The 24,813-nt window shown below is 25.2% G+C and overlaps 2 protein-coding genes across 2 annotated transcripts in view; one reads left to right on the top strand and one right to left on the bottom strand.

The window, feature by feature from the left end:
- bchs (WD repeat and FYVE domain containing 3 bchs) overlaps positions 1–24,813 on the top strand; it is a 129,824-nt gene that overhangs the window by 68,393 nt on the left and 36,618 nt on the right. Inside the window, 4 exon segments of the mRNA XM_075293892.1 lie at positions 5,904–6,409; positions 6,479–6,724; positions 17,720–18,065; positions 18,142–18,328. Coding sequence (XP_075150007.1) covers positions 6,131–6,409; positions 6,479–6,724; positions 17,720–18,065; positions 18,142–18,328 — 1,058 coding nt within the window. The 5' untranslated portion in view covers positions 5,904–6,130.
- Positions 16,662–17,655, bottom strand: LOC142224087 (uncharacterized). Its single transcript, XM_075293893.1, has one exon. It carries the CDS (start codon positions 17,635–17,637, stop codon positions 16,849–16,851), a length of 789 nt encoding a protein of 262 aa, XP_075150008.1. The 5' UTR covers positions 17,638–17,655; the 3' UTR covers positions 16,662–16,848.

Here is a 24,813-nt window from a genome sequence, read left to right as displayed (position 1 = left end):
GCAAAAATTTTCTATAGAAATAAAATTTTGAGAAAATTTTCTATAGGAATAAAATTTTGAAAAAATTTTCTAGAAAAAAATTTTGACAAGAAATAAAATTGTGTGAACATTTTCTATAGAAATTTTTTGAGAAAATGTTCTATAGAAATAAAATTTTGTGAAAAATTTCTAGAAAATTAAAGTTTTGAGAAAATGTTCTATAGAAATAAAATTTTTAAAAAATTTTCTATAGAAATAAAATTTTGACAAAATTTTCTATAGAAATAAAAATTTGACAAAATTTTCTATAAAAAAATTTACAAGATTTTCTATAGAAATAAAATTTTGACAAAATTTTCCACAGAAATAAAATTTTGGCAAAATTTTCTATAGAAATTAAATTTTGAGAAAATTTTCTATAGATGTAAAATTTTGCAAAACTTTTCGATAGAAATAAAATTGGGATAAAATTTTCTATAGAAATAAAATTTTGATAAAATTTTCTATAGAAATTACATTTTGACAAAATTTTCTATAGAAATAAAATTTTGTAAAAATATTCTAGCGAATTAAAATTGTGAGAAAATGTTCTATAGAATCAAAATTTTAAGAAAAGAATTTCTATAGAAATAAAATTTTGCGAAAATTTTCTATAGAAATAAAAATTTGACAAAATGTTCTATGGAAATAAAATTTTGAAAAAATTTTCTATAGAAATAAAATGTTGACAAAATTTTTTATAGAGATAAAATTTTGACAAAATTTTCTATAGAAATAAAATTTTGTGAAAATTTTGTACAGAAATAAAATTTTGTGAAAATTTTGTACAGAAATAAAATTTTGTGAAAATTTTGTACAGAAATAAAATTTTGACAATTTTTGTATAGAAATAAAATTTTGAGAAAATTTTCCATAGAAATAAAATATTGACAAAATTTTGAATAGAAATAAAATGTTGACAAAAATTTAGTATAGAAATAAAATTTTGACAAAATTTTTTATATAAATAAATATTTGACAAAATTTTGTATAGAAATAAAATTTTGTCAAAAAAACTATAGAAATAAAATTTTGTGAACATTTTCTATAGAAATAAAATATTGACAAAATTTTCTATAGAAAAAAAAATTTGAGAAATTTTTCTTAAGAAATAAAATTTTGAAAAAAAAATTTATTGAAATTAAATTTTACGAAAATTTGCTATAGAAATAAAATTTTGCGAAAATTTTTTTATAGAAATAAAAGTTTGACAAAATTTTGTATAGAAATACAATTTTTACAAAATTTTCTATAAATTAAATATCTTTAAAACTTACAAGATTTTCTATAGAAATAAAATTTTGACAAATATTTCCACAGAAATAAAATTTGGAAAAATTTTCTATAGATATAAATTTTTGCAAAACTTTTCTATAGAAATAAAATTGTGATAAAATTTTCTATAGAAATAAAATTTTGATAAAATTTTCTATAGAAATGACATTTTGACAAAATTTTCTATAGAAATAAAATTTTGTAAAAATATTCTAGAAAATTAAAATTTTGAGAAAATGTTCTATAGAATCAAAATTTTAAGAAAATAATTTCTATAGAAATAAATTTTTGCGAAAATTTTCTATAGAAATAAAAATTTGACAAAATTTTCTATGGAAATAATATTTTGAAAAAATTTTCTATAGAAATAAAATGTTGACAAAATTTTCTATAGAGATAAAATTTTGACAAAATTTTCTATAGAGATAAAATTTTGACAAAATTTTCTATAGAAATATAATTTTGTGAAAATTTTGTACAGAAATAAAATTTTGACAAATTTTTTATAGAAATAAAATTTTGACAAAATTTTCCATAGAAATAAAATCTTGACAAAATTTTGTATAAAAATAAAATTTTGACAAAAATTTAGTATAGAAATAAAATTTTGACAAAATTTTCTATAGAAATAAATATTTGACAAAATTTTTTATAGAAATAAAATTTAGACAAAAAAACTATAGAAATAAAATTTTGTGAACATTTTCTATAGAAAAAAATATTGACAAAAATTTCTATAGAAAAAAAATTTTGATAAATTTTTCTTAACAAATACAATTTTGAGAAAATTTTTTATAGAAATTAAATTTTTTATAGATATAAAATTTTGCAAAACTTTTCGATAGAAATAAAATTGGGATAAAATTTTCTATAGAAATAAAACTTTGATAAAATTTTCTATAGAAATGACATTTTGACAAAATTTACTATAGAAATAAAATTTTGTAAACATATTCTAGCGAATTAAAATTTTGAGAAAATGTTCTATAGAATCAAAATTTTAAGAAAAGAATTTCTATAGAAATAAAATTTTGCGAAAATTTTCTATAGAAATAAAAATTTGACAAAATTTTCTATGGAAATAAAATTTTGAAAAAATTTTCTATAGAATAAAAATGTTTACAAAATTTTCTATAGAATAAAAATGTTGACAAAATTTTCTGTAGAAATAAAATTTTGTGAAAATTTTGTACAGAAATAGAATTTTGTGAAAATTTTGTACAGAAATAAAGTTTTGACAAATTTTTTATAGAAATAAAATTTTGACAAAATTTTCCATAGAAATAAAATATTGACAAAGTTTTGTATAGAAATAAAATGTTGACAAAAATTTAGTATAGAAATAAAATTTTGACAAAATTTTTTATATAAATAAATATTTGACAAAATTTTGTATAGAAAAAAAATTGTGACAAAAAACTATAGAAATAAAATTTTGTGAACATTTTCTATAGAAATAAAATATTGACAAAATTTTCTATAGAAAAAAAAATTGAGACATTTTTCTTAAGAAATAAAATTTTGAAAAAATAGAAATAAAATTTTGACAAAATTTTCTATAGAAATAAATATTTGACAAAATTTTTTATAGAAATAAAATTTAGACAAAAAAACTATAGAAATAAAATTTTGTGAACATTTTCTATAGAAAAAAATATTGACAAAAATTTCTATAGAAAAAAAATTTTGATAAATTTTTCTTAACAAATACAATTTTGAGAAAATTTTTTATAGAAATTAAATTTTTTATAGATATAAAATTTTGCAAAACTTTTCGATAGAAATAAAATTGGGATAAAATTTTCTATAGAAATAAAACTTTGATAAAATTTTCTATAGAAATGACATTTTGACAAAATTTACTATAGAAATAAAATTTTGTAAACATATTCTAGCGAATTAAAATTTTGAGAAAATGTTCTATAGAATCAAAATTTTAAGAAAAGAATTTCTATAGAAATAAAATTTTGCGAAAATTTTCTATAGAAATAAAAATTTGACAAAATTTTCTATGGAAATAAAATTTTGAAAAAATTTTCTATAGAATAAAAATGTTTACAAAATTTTCTATAGAATAAAAATGTTGACAAAATTTTCTGTAGAAATAAAATTTTGTGAAAATTTTGTACAGAAATAGAATTTTGTGAAAATTTTGTACAGAAATAAAGTTTTGACAAATTTTTTATAGAAATAAAATTTTGACAAAATTTTCCATAGAAATAAAATATTGACAAAGTTTTGTATAGAAATAAAATGTTGACAAAAATTTAGTATAGAAATAAAATTTTGACAAAATTTTTTATATAAATAAATATTTGACAAAATTTTGTATAGAAAAAAAATTGTGACAAAAAACTATAGAAATAAAATTTTGTGAACATTTTCTATAGAAATAAAATATTGACAAAATTTTCTATAGAAAAAAAAATTGAGACATTTTTCTTAAGAAATAAAATTTTGAAAAAATTTTTTATAGAAATTAAATTTTGCGAAAATTTGCTATAGAAATAAAATTTTGCGAAAAATTTTTTATAGAAAAAAAATTTTACGAAAATTTTATATAGAAATAAAAGTTTGACAAAATTTTCTATAGAAATACAATTTTTACAAAATTTTCTATAAATTAAATATCTTTAAAATCTACAAGATTTTCTATAGAAATAAAATTTTGACAAATATTTCCACAGAAATAAAATTTGGCAAAATTTTCTATAGATATAAAATTTTGCAAAACTTTTCTCTAGAAATAAAACTGGGATAAAATTTTCTATAGAAATAAAATTTTGATAAAATTTTCTATAGAAATGACATTTTGACAAAATTTTCTATAGAAATAAAATTTTGTAAAAATATTCTAGAGAATTAAAATTTTGAGAAAATGTTCTATAGAATCAAATTTTTAAGAAAAGAATTTCTATAGAAATAAAATTTTGCAAAAATTTTCTATAGAAATAAAAATTTGACAAAATTTTCTATGGAAATAAAATTTTGAAAAAATTTTCTATAGAAATAAAATGTTGACAAAATTTTCTATAGAGAAAATTTTGTTTTCTATAGAAATAAAATTTTGTGAAACTTTTGTACAGAAATAAAATTTTGATAAATTTTTTATAGAAATAAAATTCTGACAAAATTTTCCATAGAAATAAAATCTTGACAAAATTTTGTATAGAAATAAAATGTTGACAAAAATTTAGTAAAGAAATAAAATTTTGACAAAATTTTCTATAGGAATAAATATTTGACAAAATTTTTTATAGAAATAAAATTTTGACAAAAAAAAAACTATAGAAATAAAATTTTGTGAACATTTTCTATAGAAATAAAATATTGACAAAATTTTCTATAGAAAAAAAAATTTTCTATAGAAAAAAAACTAAAATTTTGAAAAAAAATTTTATAGAAATTAAATTTTATCTAATTATACAATTATTTTTCGAGCTTTATGGACAGATATAGATTAAGGAACATGGTTAATAGAGCCATTGAAAAGAAAACGCCAGATACCAATCTATACACGCCTGGACTGTACATGTTTCGGTTCGGGCGAATGAACTTTCCACAGCCTTTAGTATAGATCTGGCTGGGAGAGATAACTCAATTTTGGGCCCTTTATGCTAACTCCTTATGGAGAAAACATTTGGGAAATTTCCTCTTACAAATTGAATCATCTTTTCTCCCACTGTACATCATCTTTTCATATAACTTACAAGTCCCTTAATCTTATTTTTTTTTTTCGTTTTGTTACATAGTAATGCAACAACACGAAATTTATTTTTAGAAAGCTAATTTGATAGAATTCACCTAAGTGGTGAACAGTCGAACAATGCTTATTGTTTCTACAGTCAATTGCCTGTTTCGGTATCAGGCTAACATGTAATAGAAATTAAATTTTGCGAAAATTTGCTATAGAAATAAAATTTTGCGAAAATTTTTTTATAGAAATAAAATTTTACGAAAATTTTATATAGAAATAAAATTTGACAAAATTTTCTATAGAAATTCAATTTTTACAAAATTTTCTATAAATTAAATATCTTTAAAATTTTTAATTTTGATGTTAGATCATACTATCAAAATCCGTTGAAAATTCTCCTTTTTTTCGTAGAGTGCAAGCGAAAACACCCAACAAATTATCGTCAGTAGAAATATAGTAAATAAGCTTTTACTTATATAATAAATAAACTTTTAGTTTAAATACTAAAACATTTCGTTCAAAGATTTTTTTTCATGTTAACCATAAAAAATTGATCAATTATTAAAAATAATATTTTTTAAATTTAAATAGTTTTTGGTAAAATTTTTCAAATTTTGGTAGATTTTTTTGGTACTTGCCACTCGTGTGGTTAGAAAGCATTAGAAACTTAAAAAATTATAAAAATTATTTGTTTGGCCAAATATCAAAAAATTATTTTTAATTCATATCCAAAACACTGAATTCGGATCACACTTTAAGAAGTGCTGAAGATGCAGTGCAACTGCTATTGAAATTGTGGACATCCGTCCTATGATAAGCCCATGTTAAATTCATTACTTTTAATTTTATTATTTTTCATTGAGGACGAAGAAAATAATAATTTTTTCTCTTCGTATTTATTTTTTATTTACAGATTTACAAATCATATAGCATCCCGCCATCATCTCTCCCATAATATTAACCATAAGAAGGATATACCGTATTGGTAAGGAAGGTGTTTAAGTTAACCAGGATATTGGGGAATAGGGGCCACATTAGGAGAAGTGGCCACTATCCTTCTCCAAACGAGGAGCTTTTAAAGCTCTTCCCATAGAAGAGTCATTGCAAAGCCTCCCCCTCCTACCTCATATCCCTGACATAATGAATGTTATGCGTAAGTTACGAGGCACGGGAAGTGCACCTGCTGGTAATGGTAATGGTCCTGGCGGCACTAACACATCTACGGGTTCTACAGCCCCTGCTAATGGTGGCTCATCTTTAACCTCAGCCGTTAGCGAGGATGCCATGATGGATGCTCGTGTACAAATGAGTCTGCACACATTGAAGAAACTTTTCAATGAATACACACATCCAAAAGAGCCACTAAGCGAACAGGAAAGGGATATGAAACTTTATCAAATGTTACCATTGTTTTGTAAGGTAAAAAAAAAATCCTGAAAAATATCCTTATACTCTTACATCTAAATGTGATTTGTATTTTTTTTGCAGGTGTTCAGTGCTTGTCCTGCCTCTGACATGAGTGAAAAGTTTTGGGATGTTGTTGCCTTTTGTCAACAGGTCTCACGCCTTATGGTTGGCGAAATACGTAAACGTGCCTCGAACCAAAGTACAGAGGCTGCCTCCATTGCAATTGTAAAATTTCTAGAGATAGAAACAACCGAGGAGACCAGCAGTGGTTGGATGCTTTTGTCAACCTTGAATTTACTGGCAAATGGTGATGTCTCTTTGATACAGGTAAGTGCAAAATTATGTGCACGGAGTAAATGGAGAACTCTTTAGAGGCATGAATGAATATAGAAGATGGCAAATGGCCTTGGGGTGAATGGGGTGGATAGGATACAATTTCTATGGCATTGCTAATGTTTTCCAAAGGTCAATCGTTCATTATTCAGTGGTGGTGCACAGTAAATTAAATTTACCAGTAGAGCTTTAAATTTATTGCAGCTGTGTAAATTTTAAAGAATTTCTTTCATTTGCTTAACCAAAAGCTTCAAGGGGAGGTTTAATAATAATTAATAATTAATTGTATTTCCATAGAAAAAATTGTCAAATTTTATTTCATAGAAAATTTTGTCAAAATTTATATTTCTATAGAAAATTTTGTGTAGATGTTATTTCTATAGAAAATTTTGCCAAAATTTTATTTCTATAAAAAATTTTTGAAAAATTTTATTCCTAGAAAATGTCATCAAAATTTTATTTCTATAGTAAATATTGTCAGAATATTATTTCTATAGCGAATTTTCTCAAAATTTTATTTCCATGGAAAATTTTGTCAAAATTTTGTTTCTATAGAAAATTTTGTCATACTTTTATTTCTATAGAAAATTTTGTCATACTTTTGTTTCTATAGAGAATTTTCTCAAAATTTTATTTCTATAGAAAATTTTGTCAAAATATTATTTCCATAGAAAATTTTGTAAAAATTTAATTTCTATAGAACATTTTGTCAATATTTTATTTCTATAGAAAATTTTGCCAAAATTTTATTTCTATAAAAAATTTTGTCACAATTTCATTTTTATAGAATTTTTTTCAAATATTTACTTCTATAGAAAATTTTGCCAAATTTTATTTCCATAGAAAATTTTGTCAGCTTTTATTTCTATAGAAAATTTTGCCAAAATTTTAATTTTATAGAAAACCTTCTTAAAATTTTATATCAATAGAAAATTTTATATCTATAGAAAATTTTATCAAAATTTTATTTCTATAGAAAATTGTGTCGAAATTTTACATCTATAAAAATTTTTGTTAGCATCTTATTTCCATAGAAAATTTTTTCAAAAATTTATTTCACCAGAAAATTTTGTCAAAATTTTATTTCTATAGAAAATTTTGTCAAAATTTGATTTCTGTAGAAAATTTTGTCAAAATTTTATTCCTGGAGAAAATTTTGTCAAAATTTTATTTCTTCAGAAAATTTTGTCAAAATTTTATTTCTATAGAAATTGTATCAAAATTGTATTTTTTTATAGAGAATTTTGTCAAAAGATTATTTCTATAGAAAACTTTGCCTAAATTTATTATTTATCAAAAATTGTTTTTATAATTACAAGTAATTATAGTAGGCTGCAAGATGGTTGGATGTACAGCTGTTTCGGAATTACCACATTCCTCATCAGCATCCTCTACTTGCAGCAAAACTATCAACCAATTATCAGAATAAATTCGGGTAATTCACTCAACCCAAAGTGAACTACACTTGAACCTTCCGAAAAAGGGTTTAATAGTCGGCTACTGCCTAAACAAATTTGCAAGCATATCCCTTTTCCTTTGTCAAACTCAAATCATCGATTTGTATTTAGTTGGCTGGGTTTGTTTTTGAGCGTGCTTCCTCTATCTTCATTCGTTTTGTTTGTTATTATTGGCCTCTCTTCAATCGTTATTGTTGTTTTTGATCTCAGCTTAAAGCCATGCATTGACTAAACTACAAGTGTAGCTTAACCAACAGAGGAAAAGTATGCTTGTCAAATTTGTTTGGGCAAAGCAATATAGAAAATTTGTCAAAATTTTATTTATATAAAAAAAATTTTCAAACTTTTATTTCTTTAGAGCATTATGTCAAAATTTTATTTATATAAAAAAAATTGTCAAAATTTTATTTCTTTAGAAAATTTTGTCAAAATTTTATTTCTGTATAAAATTTTGTCAACATTTTATGTCTATAGAAAATTTTGTCAAAATTTTATTTCTATAGAAAATTTTTACAAATTTTTGTTTCCATAGAAAATTTTGTCAAAATTTTATGTCTGTATAAAATTTTCACAAAATGTTATTTCTATAGATTTTTTTTTTATTTCTATAGAAAATTTTGTCAAAATTTTATTTCTATATAAAATTTTTGCAAATTTTTGTTTCTATAGAAAATTTTGTCAACATTTTATTTCTATAGAAAATTTTTGCAAGATTTTGTTTCTAAATAAAACATTTGCAAAAATTTTATTTCTATAGAAAAATTTTCCAAAATTTTATTTCTATAAACATTTTTTGCAATATACTTTATTTCTATAGAAAATTTTGTCAAAATTTTATTTCTTTAGAAAATTTTGTTAAAATTTTATTTCCATAGAAAATTTTGCAAAATTTTATTTCTATACAAAATTTTGTCAAGATTTTATTTCTATGGAAAATTTTGTCAAAATTTTGTTTCTATAAAAATTTTGTCACAATTTTATTTCTGTAGAAAATCTTCACAAACTTTTATTTCTATATTAATTTTTTTCGAAATTTTATCTCTGTAGAAAATTTTGCCAAAATTTTATTTCTGTAGAAAATTTTTGCAACTTTTTTTTCTATAGAAAATTTTGTCAAAATTTAATTTCTATAAAAATTTTTGGCAATATATTTTAGTACTATAGAACATTTTGTCAAAATTTTATTTATATAAAAAAATTTGTCAAAATTTTATTTCTTTAGAAAATTTTGTCAAAATTATATTTCTGTATAAAATTTTGTCAACATTTTATGCCTATATAAAATTTTGTCAAAATTTTATTTCTATTGAAAATTTTTACAAATTTTTGTTTCCATAGAAAATTTTGTCAAAATTTTATTTATGTAGAAAATTTTCACAAAATGTTATTTCTATAGAATTTTTTTAAAAATTTTATCTCTATAGAAAATTTTGTCAAAATTTTATTTCTATATAAAATTTTTGCAAATTTTTGTTTCTATAGAAAATTTTGTCAAAATTTTATTTCTATAAAAATTTTTGCAATATATTTTAGTACTATAGAACATTTTGTCAAAATTTTATTTATATAAAAAAAATTTTCAAACTTTCATTTCTTCAGAGCATTTTGTCAAAATTTTATTTCTGTATAAAATTTTGTCAAAATTTTATTTATATAAAAAAATTTGTCAAAATTTTATTTCTTTAGAAAATTTTGTCAAAATTTTATTTCTGTATAAAATTTTGTCAACATTTTATGTCTATAGAAAATTTTGTCAAAATTTTATTTCTATAGAAAATTTTTACAAATTTTTGTTTCCATAGAAAATTTTGTCAAAATTTTATTTCTGTATAAAATTTTCACAAAATGTTATTTCTATAGAATTTTTTTTTTATTTCTATAGAAAATTTTGTCGAAATTTTATTTCTAATTATACAATTATTATTCGAGCTTTATGGACAGATATAGATTAAGGAACATGGTTAATAGAGCCATTGAAAAGAAAACGCCAGATACAAATCTATACACGCCTGGACTGTACATGTTTCGGTTCGGGCGAATGAACCTTTCCACAGCCTTTAGTATAGATCTGGCTGGGAGAGATAACTCAATTTTGGGCCCTTTATGCTAACTCCTTATGGAGAAAACATTTGGGAAATTTCCTCTTACAAATTGAATCATCTTTTCTCCCACTGTACATCATCTTTTCATATAACTTACAAGTCCCTTAATCTTATTTTTATTTCGTTTTGTTACATAGTAATGCAACAACACGAAATTTATTTTTAGAAAGCTTATTTGTTAGAATTCACCTAAGTGGTGAACAGTCGAACAATGCTTATTGTTTCTACAGTCAACTACAACATATGACAATTAACAGAAACTGGTTTCCAGGAAACAACAACAATTCTAACACGTACATTAGTCGTGTTTTTCCTAGTTTTACGACGGGCTCATCGTTGCTTATTATATTACATGTTAGCCTGATACCGAAACAGGCAATTGACGTCCAAATGCATTATATCTAATTATACAATTATTATTCGAGCTTTATGGACAGATATAGATTAAGGAACATGGTTAATAGAGCCATTGAAAAGAAAACGCCAGATACAAATCTATACACGCCTGGACTGTACATGTTTCGGTTCGGGCGAATGAACCTTTCCACAGCCTTTAGTATAGATCTGGCTGGGAGAGATAACTCAATTTTGGGCCCTTTATGCTAACTCCTTATGGAGAAAACATTTGGGAAATTTCCTCTTACAAATTGAATCATCTTTTCTCCCACTGTACATCATCTTTTCATATAACTTACAAGTCCCTTAATCTTATTTTTATTTCGTTTTGTTACATAGTAATGCAACAACACGAAATTTATTTTTAGAAAGCTTATTTGTTAGAATTCACCTAAGTGGTGAACAGTCGAACAATGCTTATTGTTTCTACAGTCAACTACAACATATGACAATTAACAGAAACTGGTTTCCAGGAAACAACAACAATTCTAACACGTACATTAGTCGTGTTTTTCCTAGTTTTACGACGGGCTCATCGTTGCTTATTATATTACATGTTAGCCTGATACCGAAACAGGCAATTGACGTCCAAATGCATTATATCTAATTATACAATTATTATTCGAGCTTTATGGACAGATATAGATTAAGGAACATGGTTAATAGAGCCATTGAAAAGAAAACGCCAGATACAAATCTATACACGCCTGGACTGTACATGTTTCGGTTCGGGCGAATGAACCTTTCCACAGCCTTTAGTATAGATCTGGCTGGGAGAGATAACTCAATTTTGGGCCCTTTATGCTAACTCCTTATGGAGAAAACATTTGGGAAATTTCCTCTTACAAATTGAATCATCTTTTCTCCCACTGTACATCATCTTTTCATATAACTTACAAGTCCCTTAATCTTATTTTTATTTCGTTTTGTTACATAGTAATGCAACAACACGAAATTTATTTTTAGAAAGCTTATTTGTTAGAATTCACCTAAGTGGTGAACAGTCGAACAATGCTTATTGTTTCTACAGTCAACTACAACATATGACAATTAACAGAAACTGGTTTCCAGGAAACAACAACAATTCTAACACGTACATTAGTCGTGTTTTTCCTAGTTTTACGACGGGCTCATCGTTGCTTATTATATTACATGTTAGCCTGATACCGAAACAGGCAATTGACGTCCAAATGCATTATATCTAATTATACAATTATTATTCGAGCTTTATGGACAGATATAGATTAAGGAACATGGTTAATAGAGCCATTGAAAAGAAAACGCCAGATACAAATCTATACACGCCTGGACTGTACATGTTTCGGTTCGGGCGAATGAACCTTTCCACAGCCTTTAGTATAGATCTGGCTGGGAGAGATAACTCAATTTTGGGCCCTTTATGCTAACTCCTTATGGAGAAAACATTTGGGAAATTTCCTCTTACAAATTGAATCATCTTTTCTCCCACTGTACATCATCTTTTCATATAACTTACAAGTCCCTTAATCTTATTTTTATTTCGTTTTGTTACATAGTAATGCAACAACACGAAATTTATTTTTAGAAAGCTTATTTGTTAGAATTCACCTAAGTGGTGATTTCGTGTTGTTGCATTTCTATGTAACAAAACGAAATAAAAATAAGATTAAGGGACTTGTAAGTTATATGAAAAGATGATGTACAGTGGGAGAAAAGATGATTCAATTTGTAAGAGGAAATTTCCCAAATGTTTTCTCCATAAGGAGTTAGCATAAAGGGCCCAAAATTGAGTTATCTCTCCCAGCCAGATCTATACTAAAGGCTGTGGAAAGGTTCATTCGCCCGAACCGAAACATGTACAGTCCAGGCGTGTATAGATTTGTATCTGGCGTTTTCTTTTCAATGGCTCTATTAACCATGTTCCTTAATCTATATCTGTCCATAAAGCTCGAATAATAATTGTATAATTAGATATAATGCATTTGGACGTCAATTGCCTGTTTCGGTATCAGGCTAACATGTAATATAATAAGCAACGATGAGCCCGTCGTAAAACTAGGAAAAACACGACTAATGTACGTGTTAGAATTGTTGTTGTTTCCTGGAAACCAGTTTCTGTTAATTGTCATATGTTGTAGTTGACTGTAGAAACAATAAGCATTGTTCGACTGTTCACCACTTAGGTGAATTCTAACAAATAAGCTTTCTAAAAATAAATTTCGTGTTGTTGCATTACTATGTAACAAAACGAAATAAAAATAAGATTAAGGGACTTGTAAGTTATATGAAAAGATGATGTACAGTGGGAGAAAAGATGATTCAATTTGTAAGAGGAAATTTCCCAAATGTTTTCTCCATAAGGAGTTAGCATAAAGGGCCCAAAATTGAGTTATCTCTCCCAGCCAGATCTATACTAAAGGCTGTGGAAAGGTTCATTCGCCCGAACCGAAACATGTACAGTCCAGGCGTGTATAGATTTGTATCTGGCGTTTTCTTTTCAATGGCTCTATTAACCATGTTCCTTAATCTATATCTGTCCATAAAGCTCGAATAATAATTGTATAATTAGATATAATGCATTTGGACGTCAATTGCCTGTTTCGGTATCAGGCTAACATGTAATATAATAAGCAACGATGAGCCCGTCGTAAAACTAGGAAAAACACGACTAATGTACGTGTTAGAATTGTTGTTGTTTCCTGGAAACCAGTTTCTGTTAATTGTCATATGTTGTAGTTGACTGTAGAAACAATAAGCATTGTTCGACTGTTCACCACTTAGGTGAATTCTAACAAATAAGCTTTCTAAAAATAAATTTCGTGTTGTTGCATTACTATGTAACAAAACGAAATAAAAATAAGATTAAGGGACTTGTAAGTTATATGAAAAGATGATGTACAGTGGGAGAAAAGATGATTCAATTTGTAAGAGGAAATTTCCCAAATGTTTTCTCCATAAGGAGTTAGCATAAAGGGCCCAAAATTGAGTTATCTCTCCCAGCCAGATCTATACTAAAGGCTGTGGAAAGGTTCATTCGCCCGAACCGAAACATGTACAGTCCAGGCGTGTATAGATTTGTATCTGGCGTTTTCTTTTCAATGGCTCTATTAACCATGTTCCTTAATCTATATCTGTCCATAAAGCTCGAATAATAATTGTATAATTAGATATAATGCATTTGGACGTCAATTGCCTGTTTCGGTATCAGGCTAACATGTAATATAATAAGCAACGATGAGCCCGTCGTAAAACTAGGAAAAACACGACTAATGTACGTGTTAGAATTGTTGTTGTTTCCTGGAAACCAGTTTCTGTTAATTGTCATATGTTGTAGTTGACTGTAGAAACAATAAGCATTGTTCGACTGTTCACCACTTAGGTGAATTCTAACAAATAAGCTTTCTAAAAATAAATTTCGTGTTGTTGCATTACTATGTAACAAAACGAAATAAAAATAAGATTAAGGGACTTGTAAGTTATATGAAAAGATGATGTACAGTGGGAGAAAAGATGATTCAATTTGTAAGAGGAAATTTCCCAAATGTTTTCTCCATAAGGAGTTAGCATAAAGGGCCCAAAATTGAGTTATCTCTCCCAGCCAGATCTATACTAAAGGCTGTGGAAAGGTTCATTCGCCCGAACCGAAACATGTACAGTCCAGGCGTGTATAGATTTGTATCTGGCGTTTTCTTTTCAATGGCTCTATTAACCATGTTCCTTAATCTATATCTGTCCATAAAGCTCGAATAATAATTGTATAATTAGATATAATGCATTTGGACGTCAATTGCCTGTTTCGGTATCAGGCTAACATGTAATATAATAAGCAACGATGAGCCCGTCGTAAAACTAGGAAAAACACGACTAATGTACGTGTTAGAATTGTTGTTGTTTCCTGGAAACCAGTTTCTGTTAATTGTCATATGTTGTAGTTGACTGTAGAAACAATAAGCATTGTTCGACTGTTCACCACTTAGGTGAATTCTAACAAATAAGCTTTCTAAAAATAAATTTCGTGTTGTTGCATTACTATGTAACAAAACGAAATAAAAATAAGATTAAGGGACTTGTAAGTTATATGAAAAGATGATGTACAGTGGGAGAAAAGATGATTCAATTTGTAAGAGGAAATTTCCCAAATGTTTTCTCCATAAGGAGTTAGCATAAAGGGCCCAAAATTGAGTTATCTCTCCCAGCCAGATCTATACTAAAGGCTGTGGAAAGGTTCATTCGCCCGAACCGAAACATGTACAGTCCAGGCGTGTATAGATTTGTATCTGGCGTTTTCTTTTCAATGGCTCTATTAACCATGTTCCTTAATCTATATCTGTCCATAAAGCTCGAATAATAATTGTATAATTAGATATAATGCATTTGGACGTCAATTGCCTGTTTCGGTATCAGGCTAACATGTAATGAAATTTTATTTCTATATAAAATTTTTGCACATTTTTGTTTCTATAGAAAATTTTGTCAAAATTTTATTTATATAAAAAAATTTTTCAAACTTTTATTTCTTTAGAGCATTTTGTCAAAATTTTATTTCTATACAAAATTTTGTCAAAATTTTATTTCTATGGAAAATTTTGTCAAAATTTTATTTCTATAAAAATTTTGTCACAATTTAATTTCTGTAGAAAATTTTCACAAAATTTTATTTCTATAGAATTTTTTTTCAAAATTTTATATTTATAAAAAATTTTGTCAAAATTTTATTTCTGTAGAAAATTTTCACAAAATGTTATTTCTATAGAAATTTTTTTCAAAATTTTATCTCTATAGAAAATTTTGTCAAAATTTTATTTCTATATAAAATTTTTGCAAATTTTTGTTTCTATAGAAAATTTTTTCAAAATTTTATTTCTATAAAATTTTTTGCAATACATTTTAGTACTATAGAACATTTTGTCAAAATTTTATTTATATAAAAAAAAAATTTCAAACTTTTATTTCTTTAGAACATTTTGTCAAAATTTTATTTCTATACAAAATTTTGTCAAAATTTTATTTCTATGGAAAATTTTGTCAAAATTTTATTTCTATAAAAATTTTGTCACAATTTTATTTCTGTAGAAAATTTTCACAAAATTTTATTTCTATAGAAATTTTTTTTCAAAATTTTATCTCTATAGAATATTTTGTCAAAATTTTATTTCTGTAGAAAATTTTTGCAAATTTTTATTTCTATAGAAAAGTTTGTCAAAATTTAATTTCTATAAAAATTTTTGGCAATATATTTTAGTACTATAGAACATTTTGTCAAAATTTTATTTCTTTAGGAAATTTGCTCAAAATTTTATTTCTTTAGAAAATTTTGTAAAAATTTTATTTCTGTATAATATTTTGTCAACATTTTATTTCTATAGAAAATTTTGTTAACATTTTATTTCTATAGAAAATTTTTGCAAGATTTTGTTTCTATATAAAATTTTATATCTATAGAAAATTTTGTCAAAATGTTATTTCTACAGCAAACTTTTGCAAAATTTAATTTCTATAATTTTTTTTTCAATCTATTTTATTTCTATAGAAAATTTTTGCAAAATTTTATTTCTATAGAAAATTTTGTCAAAATTTTATTTATATAAAAATATTTGTCAAAATTTTATTTATATAAAAATATTTGTCAAAATTTTATTTATATAAAAATTTTGTCAAAATTTTATTTCTATAGAAAATTTTGTCAAAATTATATTTCTATAGAAATGTTTGTCAAAATTTTATTTCTATAGAAAATTTTCGTAAAAGTTTACTTTAATAGAAAATTTTCTCAAAATTTTATTTCTTTAGGAAATTTGGTCAAAATTTTATTTCTTTAGAAAATTTTGTTAAAATTGTATTTCTAATTTTTGCCAAAATTTTAATTCTATAGAAAATTTTGCCAAAATTTTATTTCTATAGAAAATTTTGTCAAAATTTTATTTCTATAGGAAAATTTGTCAAAATTTTATTTCTATAGAAACATTTGTCATAATTTTATTTTTATACTTATATTTTATTTATTTTTTTATTTTTGTGCCCATTGGTTTCATAAAAATTTTAGGAAAATATTGTTCTATCTAATTTGTATTAAGATTTTTGGGGAATTTCTTATATTGATGAATGTGGGACGACAAAAATACCATATTCAAGAGAAACATAATATCTTTAGTACAATTTTATGATGTTAGCGATTTCATCGTTTTTAAACATTTTCCGATTTCTCCCATAGCTGCGATGAAGGCAATGAGGTCATTGACAAAGAAGATTCCCCCTCTTTGGGGTTTTCTATAAATTCATTTTCACTGATGGCAGGTTCTATGCTAGCACTTTGCACACTTGAACTTGTTTCATGTTTTAGGTTATCTAGAGGAATCATTGACTTCTCCGGCTGATTAGGGGAATTAGAGCTCTTCGTAGAGTTTCTTCCAGACACCTCAGTCATTGTAACATACCAACGAAACCAAGGATAACGTTCCAAATATTTTTGTATTGTTTCACTTATGAAATACATACGCATTGGTTGAATGGCTTCCTCATTTTCATCTTCATAGATGGCCACATGTCGTTGAGTGACAAGGCAAATATCCAAGGCAAAAAGGCTATGCAAAAGATATACAAATCCATTGGCCAAAGAGGCTATACTTTGACGTTTACAATTTTTAAAAAATCTATGTAGAGGTTCTTCGAAATCCGAAAGATACATTAAATGAAAATCCAATTCAGCATGATACATGGCCAGGGCAGAAGATATGATATACATTAGAGCAGCCGTTCCATTAATTATAGCCTCCATTAGGGCGTTGGCAGGGCGACCCAATAGTATTCCAATTGCCCCAAACATAGAGATAAGGATAAAAGCCAAAAATGTTCCACAATAGAATATGACATGAGGTAGAGGTTCCACTTCATCCAAACCCATAATATGGAAGCTCAGGCATAGCAGGCCCAATAGGAATTCACAGAATTTCAAAAGAAACCAAACGTGTTGCATTTGAAATGAAAATCGAAGATATCCTTTATTTTAGTTTCTAAATTTAATTGTCATTTTTTGTTTGTTTGTTTTCCTTTTCCAGGTGATGACAGCTGCTGCTGTGCCCTCTACTCTGGTGAAGTGTTTATATCTATTCTTCGATTTACCTGCTGTGGAGGATGATCCACCCTGTGATAGGCCTAGCGATTTCAATGCCTTTGAACGCCGTACTCTCTTGCAGAAGGTTTTTGTCCAGCTCTTGGTTAAGCTATGCTCATATCCTTATCCGGCCGAAGAGTTGGCTCGCATGGATGATTTGTATTTGCTATTCTCTGCCATTACCTCACCATGTCCCACTCACAACATTGTATGGCGTAAGAATGCCGCTGAAATCCTAACCACCATATCCCGGCATGGTCTAACCGATGCTGTAGTCAGCTACATACATTGTTAGTTTGTATTTGATGGTATTGGTATTGTTTATGAAAGATTAATATTTTTATCCTTTTCCTTTTTGTTTTATAGCCAAAGGCTGTATGGCTTTATGTGTTGACAATATGAGACGTTTAACATTTGGCAATCCATTGGAAATTGTGGAGATGTTTGTTACCGTTTTTTGTTTTCTCAAGGATTCTAGTCAAGTCTCACAAATACTAATGGATGATTTTAAGGCATCACAAGGATATGTATTTTTAACCGATTTTTTGCTCAAGTAAGTATAAAGTAAAAAAGTATGAAAATATGTCCAAAGTTTCGGCCAGACCGATCGAATTACTTGGGTTGTGATAACAATTGCCGATGACAAGATATCTTAAAATTTCTTAACATTATCTTCTAAATTAGTTAGTTAGTCCATAAGTAATCTATGTAAGATAAAAACAGGGAACCCATGTAGTGTAATTGTTAGTATGCACGGTTGCCACCGGCGCCGAAAATAATCTACCAAAGTTTGAAGAAAATTAAAAAACGAAATCTTATTTGGATGTTTTTGATAAAATTTTTACGGTTAGTAAAAAAAATATTTTTTGTTCTTCAAAGAAATGTTTAATTGTCTTATTTTAGAAGTTTATTTCAGAATTCTACAAAAAGGCAACTTATTCATAGTGGACTTTAATAGTATAACTTAACGCGAAAATTCAAATTTTTAAAGATATTGAATTTATAGAAAATTTTGACAAAATTTGATTTCTATAGAAAATTTTTGCAAAATTTTATTTCTATAGAAAATATTTGCAAAATTTTATTCCTATTGAAAATTTTTGCAAAATTTTATTTCTATAGAAAACTTTTCCAAATTTTATCGTGTTGCTATGAAAAATGATTTCAAAATTTTATTTCTATGGAAAATTTCCTCAAATGTTACTTCAATAGAAATTTTACACAAAAATTTATTTCTATAGAAATTTTTTCAAAATTTTTTTTCTTTAGGAAATTTTAATTTCTATACAAAATTTCCCGAAATTTTATTGTGTGACTATGGAAAGTGATCTTAAAATTTTTTTTCTATGGAAATTTTTCTCAAAATATTACTTCAATAGAAATGTTCACAACATTTTATTTCTATAGAAATTTTCTTAAATTTTTTTTTGTTTAGGAAATTTTGTTAAACTTGTAATTCTCTAGAAACTTTTCTTAAAATTTTGTTTCTATAGAAAATTTTTGTAAAATTTTATTTCTATAGAAAATTTTTGTAAAATTTTATTTCAGTAGAAAATTATAGTTCTTTAGAAAATTTCCTTAAAATTTTATTTCTGTAGAAAATTTTCTCCAAATTAGAATTCTTTAGAAAATTTTCTTAAAATGTTATTTCTATAGAAAATTTGGTCAAAATCTAATTTCTATAAAAATATTTCCCGAAATTTTATTGTGTTGCTATGGAAAATGATCTCAATTTCTTTTCTCTGTGAAAATTTTTCTCAAAATGTTACTTCAATAGAAATTTTTCACAAAATGTTATTTCTATAGAAATTTTCTCAGCATTAATTTTCTTTAGGAAATTTTGTTAAAAATGTAATTCCCTAGAAAATTTTCCTAAAATTTTGTTTCTATATAGAATTTTTGTAAAATTTTATTTCTGTAGAAAATTTTTATAAAATTTTATTTCAGTAGAAAATTATAGTTCTTTAGAGAATTTCCTTAAAATTTTATTTCTGTAGAAAATTTTCTTAAAATTTTATTTCCATAGAAAATTCGGTCAAGATTTAATTACTGTAAAAAAAAAATCCCGAAATTTTATTGTGTTGTTATGGAAAATGATCTCAAATTTTTATACCCTTCACCACTACTGTGGTAAAGGGTATAATAAGTTTGTGCATTTGTATGTAACGCCAAGAAATAATTGTCATAGACCCATCTTTTAGTATACCGATCGGCTTAGAATTAAATTCTGAGTCGATTTAGCGATGTCTGTCTGTCTGTCCGTCTGTCTGTATATGTAATTTTGTGCACAAAGTACAGGTCGCAGTTTAAGTCCGATCGTCCTCAAATTTGGCATAACGTCTTTCTTCGGGTAGAAGACAATCGCTATTGGTTTTGGAAAAAATCGGTTCAGATTTAGATATAGCTGCCATATATAGTTATCACCGATTTGATCATAATTCACGTATTTATGAACCGACGTTCTTCAAATTTTGTACATCTGTAAAAACTGCCAAATATCAGCTAAATCGGTTCAGATTTATATATAGCTCCCATATATATCTTTCGTCCGATTTGGACTTATATGGCCCAAAAAGCGAGAGTTTTGCCTTGATTTGTTTCAAATTTTGCACAACGAGTACGTTTAATAGTATCGTTAATTGTGCCAAATTTAGTTGAAATCGGTTCAGATTTATATATCTTTCGTCCGATTTTGACTTATATGGCTTCAAAGGCCAGATTAAAATTTTGTACAAGGAGTACGTTTAATAGTATCGTTAATTGTGCCAAATTTAGTTGAAATCGGTTCAGATTTAGATATAGCTCCCATATATATCTTTCGTCCGATTTGGATTTATATGGCCTCAAAAGCCAGAGTTTTTCCCTGAGTTGCTTTAAATTTTGCACAAAGAGTACGTTTTATAGTATCGTTAATTGTGCAAAATTTAGTTGAAGTCGGTTCAGATTTAGATATAGCTCCCATATATATCATTCGCCCGATTTGGACTAATATGCCCATAGAGGCAAAAGTGCTACTCTGATTTACGTGAAATTTTGCAGAGGAAGTAGAATTGAACTTGAAACTTTGTACAGGCAGTAGAATTAAGGTTCTGCATATGCGTGTTTATTTTGGTTGAAATCGGTTCAGATTTTGATATAGCTCCCATATATATCTTTCGCCCGATTTTCGGTCATATGACCACAGAGGTCAATGTTGTTCTCCTATTTACGTGAAATTTTGCACAGGGAGTACATTCAATATAGTAACTATGCATGTGAAATTTGATTGCAATCGGTTCAGATTTCGATATAGATTCCATATATATGTTTTTCCTAATTAGGCAATACTGGCCGAAATACCTACATTTTCCTTATCAAATCGCCACTGCTAAGTCGAAAACTTATCAAAGTGACTCAAATTTTCCTATTACTCTATTACACATCTATCGACCGATAAATCATAAATACACTTTTGCGAAGTTGCCTCAAAATTGGTTCATATTTAAATGTTTCCTATATTTTTTTTACTACCTCAGCGCATTAGCCGACTTAAATGTAAAATCTATAAGTATTGCAGAACTCTGTACAGATCTGCTCAGAAATACAGAATATATGTGTATGGATTATATAGCATCCAACACATGGACGGATTTGATATGGTATCGAAAATGTGGACTTACAAAGTGGTGAAGGGTATAATATAGTCGGCCCCGCCCGACTTTAGACTTCCCTTACTTGTTTTCTATGAAAAATTTTCTCAAAATATTACTTCAATAGACATTTTTCACAAAATTTTATTTCTATAGAAATTTTCTCATAATTTTTTTTTCTTTAGGAAATTTTGTTAAACTTGTAATTGTCTAGAAAATTTTCTTAAAAATTAGTTTCTATGGAAAATTTTTGTAAAATTTTATTTCTGTAGAAAATTATAGTTCGTTAGAAAATTTCCTTAAAATTTTATTTCTATAGAAAATTTTTATATAATTTTATTTCTATAGAAAATTTTCTCCAAATTATAGTTCTTTAGAAAATTTTCTTAAAATTTTATTCCTATAGAAAATTTTGTCAAAATTTTATTTCTATAGAAAATTTGGTCAAATTTTAATTTCTATAAAAAATTTCCCGAAATTTTATTGTATGACTATGGAAAGGGATCTTAAAAATTTTTTTCTATGGAAATTTTTCTCAAAATGTCACTTCAATAGAAATTTTCACAAAATTTTATTTCTATAGAAATTTTCTCAAAATTTTTTTTCTTTAGGAAATTTTGTTAAACTTGTAATTCTCTTAAAATTTTGTTTCTATAGAAATTTTTTGTAAAATTTTATTTCTGTAGAAAATTTTTATAAAATATTATTTCAGTAGAAAATTATACTTCTTTAGAGAATTTCCTTAAAATTTTATTTCTGTAGAAAATTTTCTTAAAATTTTATTTCTACAGAAAATTCGGTCAAGATTTAATTACTGTAAAAAAAAATCCCGAAATTTTATTGTGTTGTTATGGAAAATGATCTCAAATTTTTTTCTATGAAAATTTTTCTCAAAATATTACTTAACTAGAAATTTTTCACAAAATTTTATTTCTATAGAAATTTTCTCAAATTTTTTTTTCTTTAGGAAATTTTGTTAAACTTGTAATTCTCTAGAAAATTTTCTTAAAAGTTGGTTTCTATACAAAATTTTTGTAAAATTTTATTTCTGTAGAAAATTATAGTCCTTTAGAAAATTTCCTTAAATTTTAATTTCTATAGAAAATTTTTGTAAAATTTTATTTCTGTAGAAAATTTTCTTCAAATTGCAGTTCTTTAGAAAAAATTTCTTAAAATTTTATTTCTATAGAAAATTTTGTCAAAATGTTATTTCTATAGAAAAGTTGGTCAAAATCTAATATCTATAAAAAAATTCCCGATATTTTATTGTGTTGCTATGGAAGATAATCTCAAAATTTTTTTTATGGAAAATTTTCTCAAATTGTTACTTCATTAGAAATTTTTCAAAAAATTTTCTACAAAATTATTTTCTTTAGAATAAGTCACACAATTTTATTTATCTTGCGATTTTATTTTTTTAATTTTATTTCTATAGAATTTTTTCTTAAAATTTTATTTTATTTAGAATTTTCTTTTTATAGAAAATTTTCTCAAAATTATATTTCTGTAGAAAATTTTCTCAAAATTTTTGTTGTTTAAATTTTTTTTTTCAAATTTTTAGTTCTTTCGAAAATTTTTTTCTAAATTTCATTTCTATAGAAAAATTTTTCAAATTTTTCCTAATATTTTATTTCTATAGAAAATTTTCTGAAAAGGTGCACAGAAAAAAATATCACCAATTTTTTCAATTAATAAATTAATTGATACAATGAACTTTTTAATCAAGACAGATACATTAAGTTAATTAAGTCTATTATTGAAAATTGTTAAATATATAATCAAAAAGTTAATTGATACAATTAACTTTTTAATCAAAGTCGGAAGACTAAGTCACTTAAACTAACTGAAAATTTATTTCAAACAATCAATTGTTTAATCAAACTAAAGACACTTACCCCAATTTTCATGAAGCTCCGTTAGTGCGACGTTAGCTAACGAACTTTTTAACCCTGCTATGTACATATCTGTCATCTTGCGTATATATTTTATATGCCAGTCAGAAACTTAACTGCAGAAATTTTTTCAGTTAAAGTTAACCGGAGAAAAGATATTTCAATTATTATTTCTGTTAACTGGCAGTTAAAGCCTAACGGAGCTCCATGAAAATGGCCGTTAGTCAGTTAAGAATGTAATTGAAAATAGTTACGTTTGTAATGGAAAAATAATTGAAGTTTGCATTCAACATCTATTAAGTTTTTAATTGAATCATTAATTGAAATTTCCTAATGAAATCAATTAATTTTTTAATAAAGTATTTTTTTTTAATTTCCAATTAAAACTGTGATTGATACTATCATTTTCGTGATTTCAATTAAAAAATTATTTGGATCAATGAATTTCGTGATTGAATCAGATTTTTTAGTGTGTGGAAAAGATACTTAAAAGTTTATTTCTACAAAAAATGTCTTAAAATTGTATTTCTACCGATATTGTTTTCCAAATTTTATTTTTATAGAAAAATAAAAATTTTATTTCTGAAGAAATTTTTGTCAAAATTTTATTTCTATAAAAAATTTGGTCAAAATTGTATTGTCTTGGAATTTTTTTTCTAAATGTTACTTCAATAGAAATTTTTCACGAAATATTATTTCCATAGAAATTTTCTCAAAATTTATTTTCTTTAGAAAATGTTGTTAAATTTGTACTTCTTTATGAAAATTTTCATAAAATATTATTTCTATAGACAATTTTTGTAAAATTTTATTTCTGTAAAAAATTTTCTCAAAATTTAGTTGCTTTAGAAGTTTTTCGCAAAATTTTATTTCTTTAGAAAATTTGGTCAAAATTTTATTTCTATAGAAAATTTGGTCAAAATTTTATTTCTATAGAAAATTTGGTCAAAATTTTATTTCTATAGAAAATTTGGTCAAAATTTTATTTCTGTGGGAAATTTTTTTAAAATTTTAGTTCTTTACAAATTTTTCTTAAAATTTTATTTCTTAAAAAATTTTTCTCAACATTTTATTTCCCTAGAAAATTTTATCAAAATGTTATTTCAATAGAAAATTTGGCCAAAATTCGATTTCAATGGAAAATTTTGTCAAAATTTATTTTCTTAAAATAAAATTTTTATAAAATTTTATTTTAATAAAATTTATTTATTTTCTTATTAATATTTTATGAAAAATTTAGTTCTATAGAAAATTTTGTTTCTGTAGTAAATTTTTTCAAATTTTTTTTTCTATAGAGAATGTGTGAAGTACCTCTTAAGTGGAGAGGATTATTGGGCAAAATCTACCAAAACATCAAGAATTCTAACAATCCACAGTACAAAAATCTAAAATTTGTGGTAGAATTCTACCAACTGTAGCAACCGTGTTAGTATCCGCTCTCGTTGCAGTCGGGTCTACGGCCCGGGGCGGACACAGGGTTTTCAACTCTGTCCAAGGACTGCAAACCCCCATTTGGA

This window comes from Haematobia irritans, chromosome 2 (genome assembly GCF_050003625.1).
Source record: "Haematobia irritans isolate KBUSLIRL chromosome 2, ASM5000362v1, whole genome shotgun sequence".
Taxonomy (NCBI): domain Eukaryota; kingdom Metazoa; phylum Arthropoda; class Insecta; order Diptera; family Muscidae; genus Haematobia; species Haematobia irritans.
This window is presented reverse-complemented; position numbering and strand designations above follow the sequence as displayed.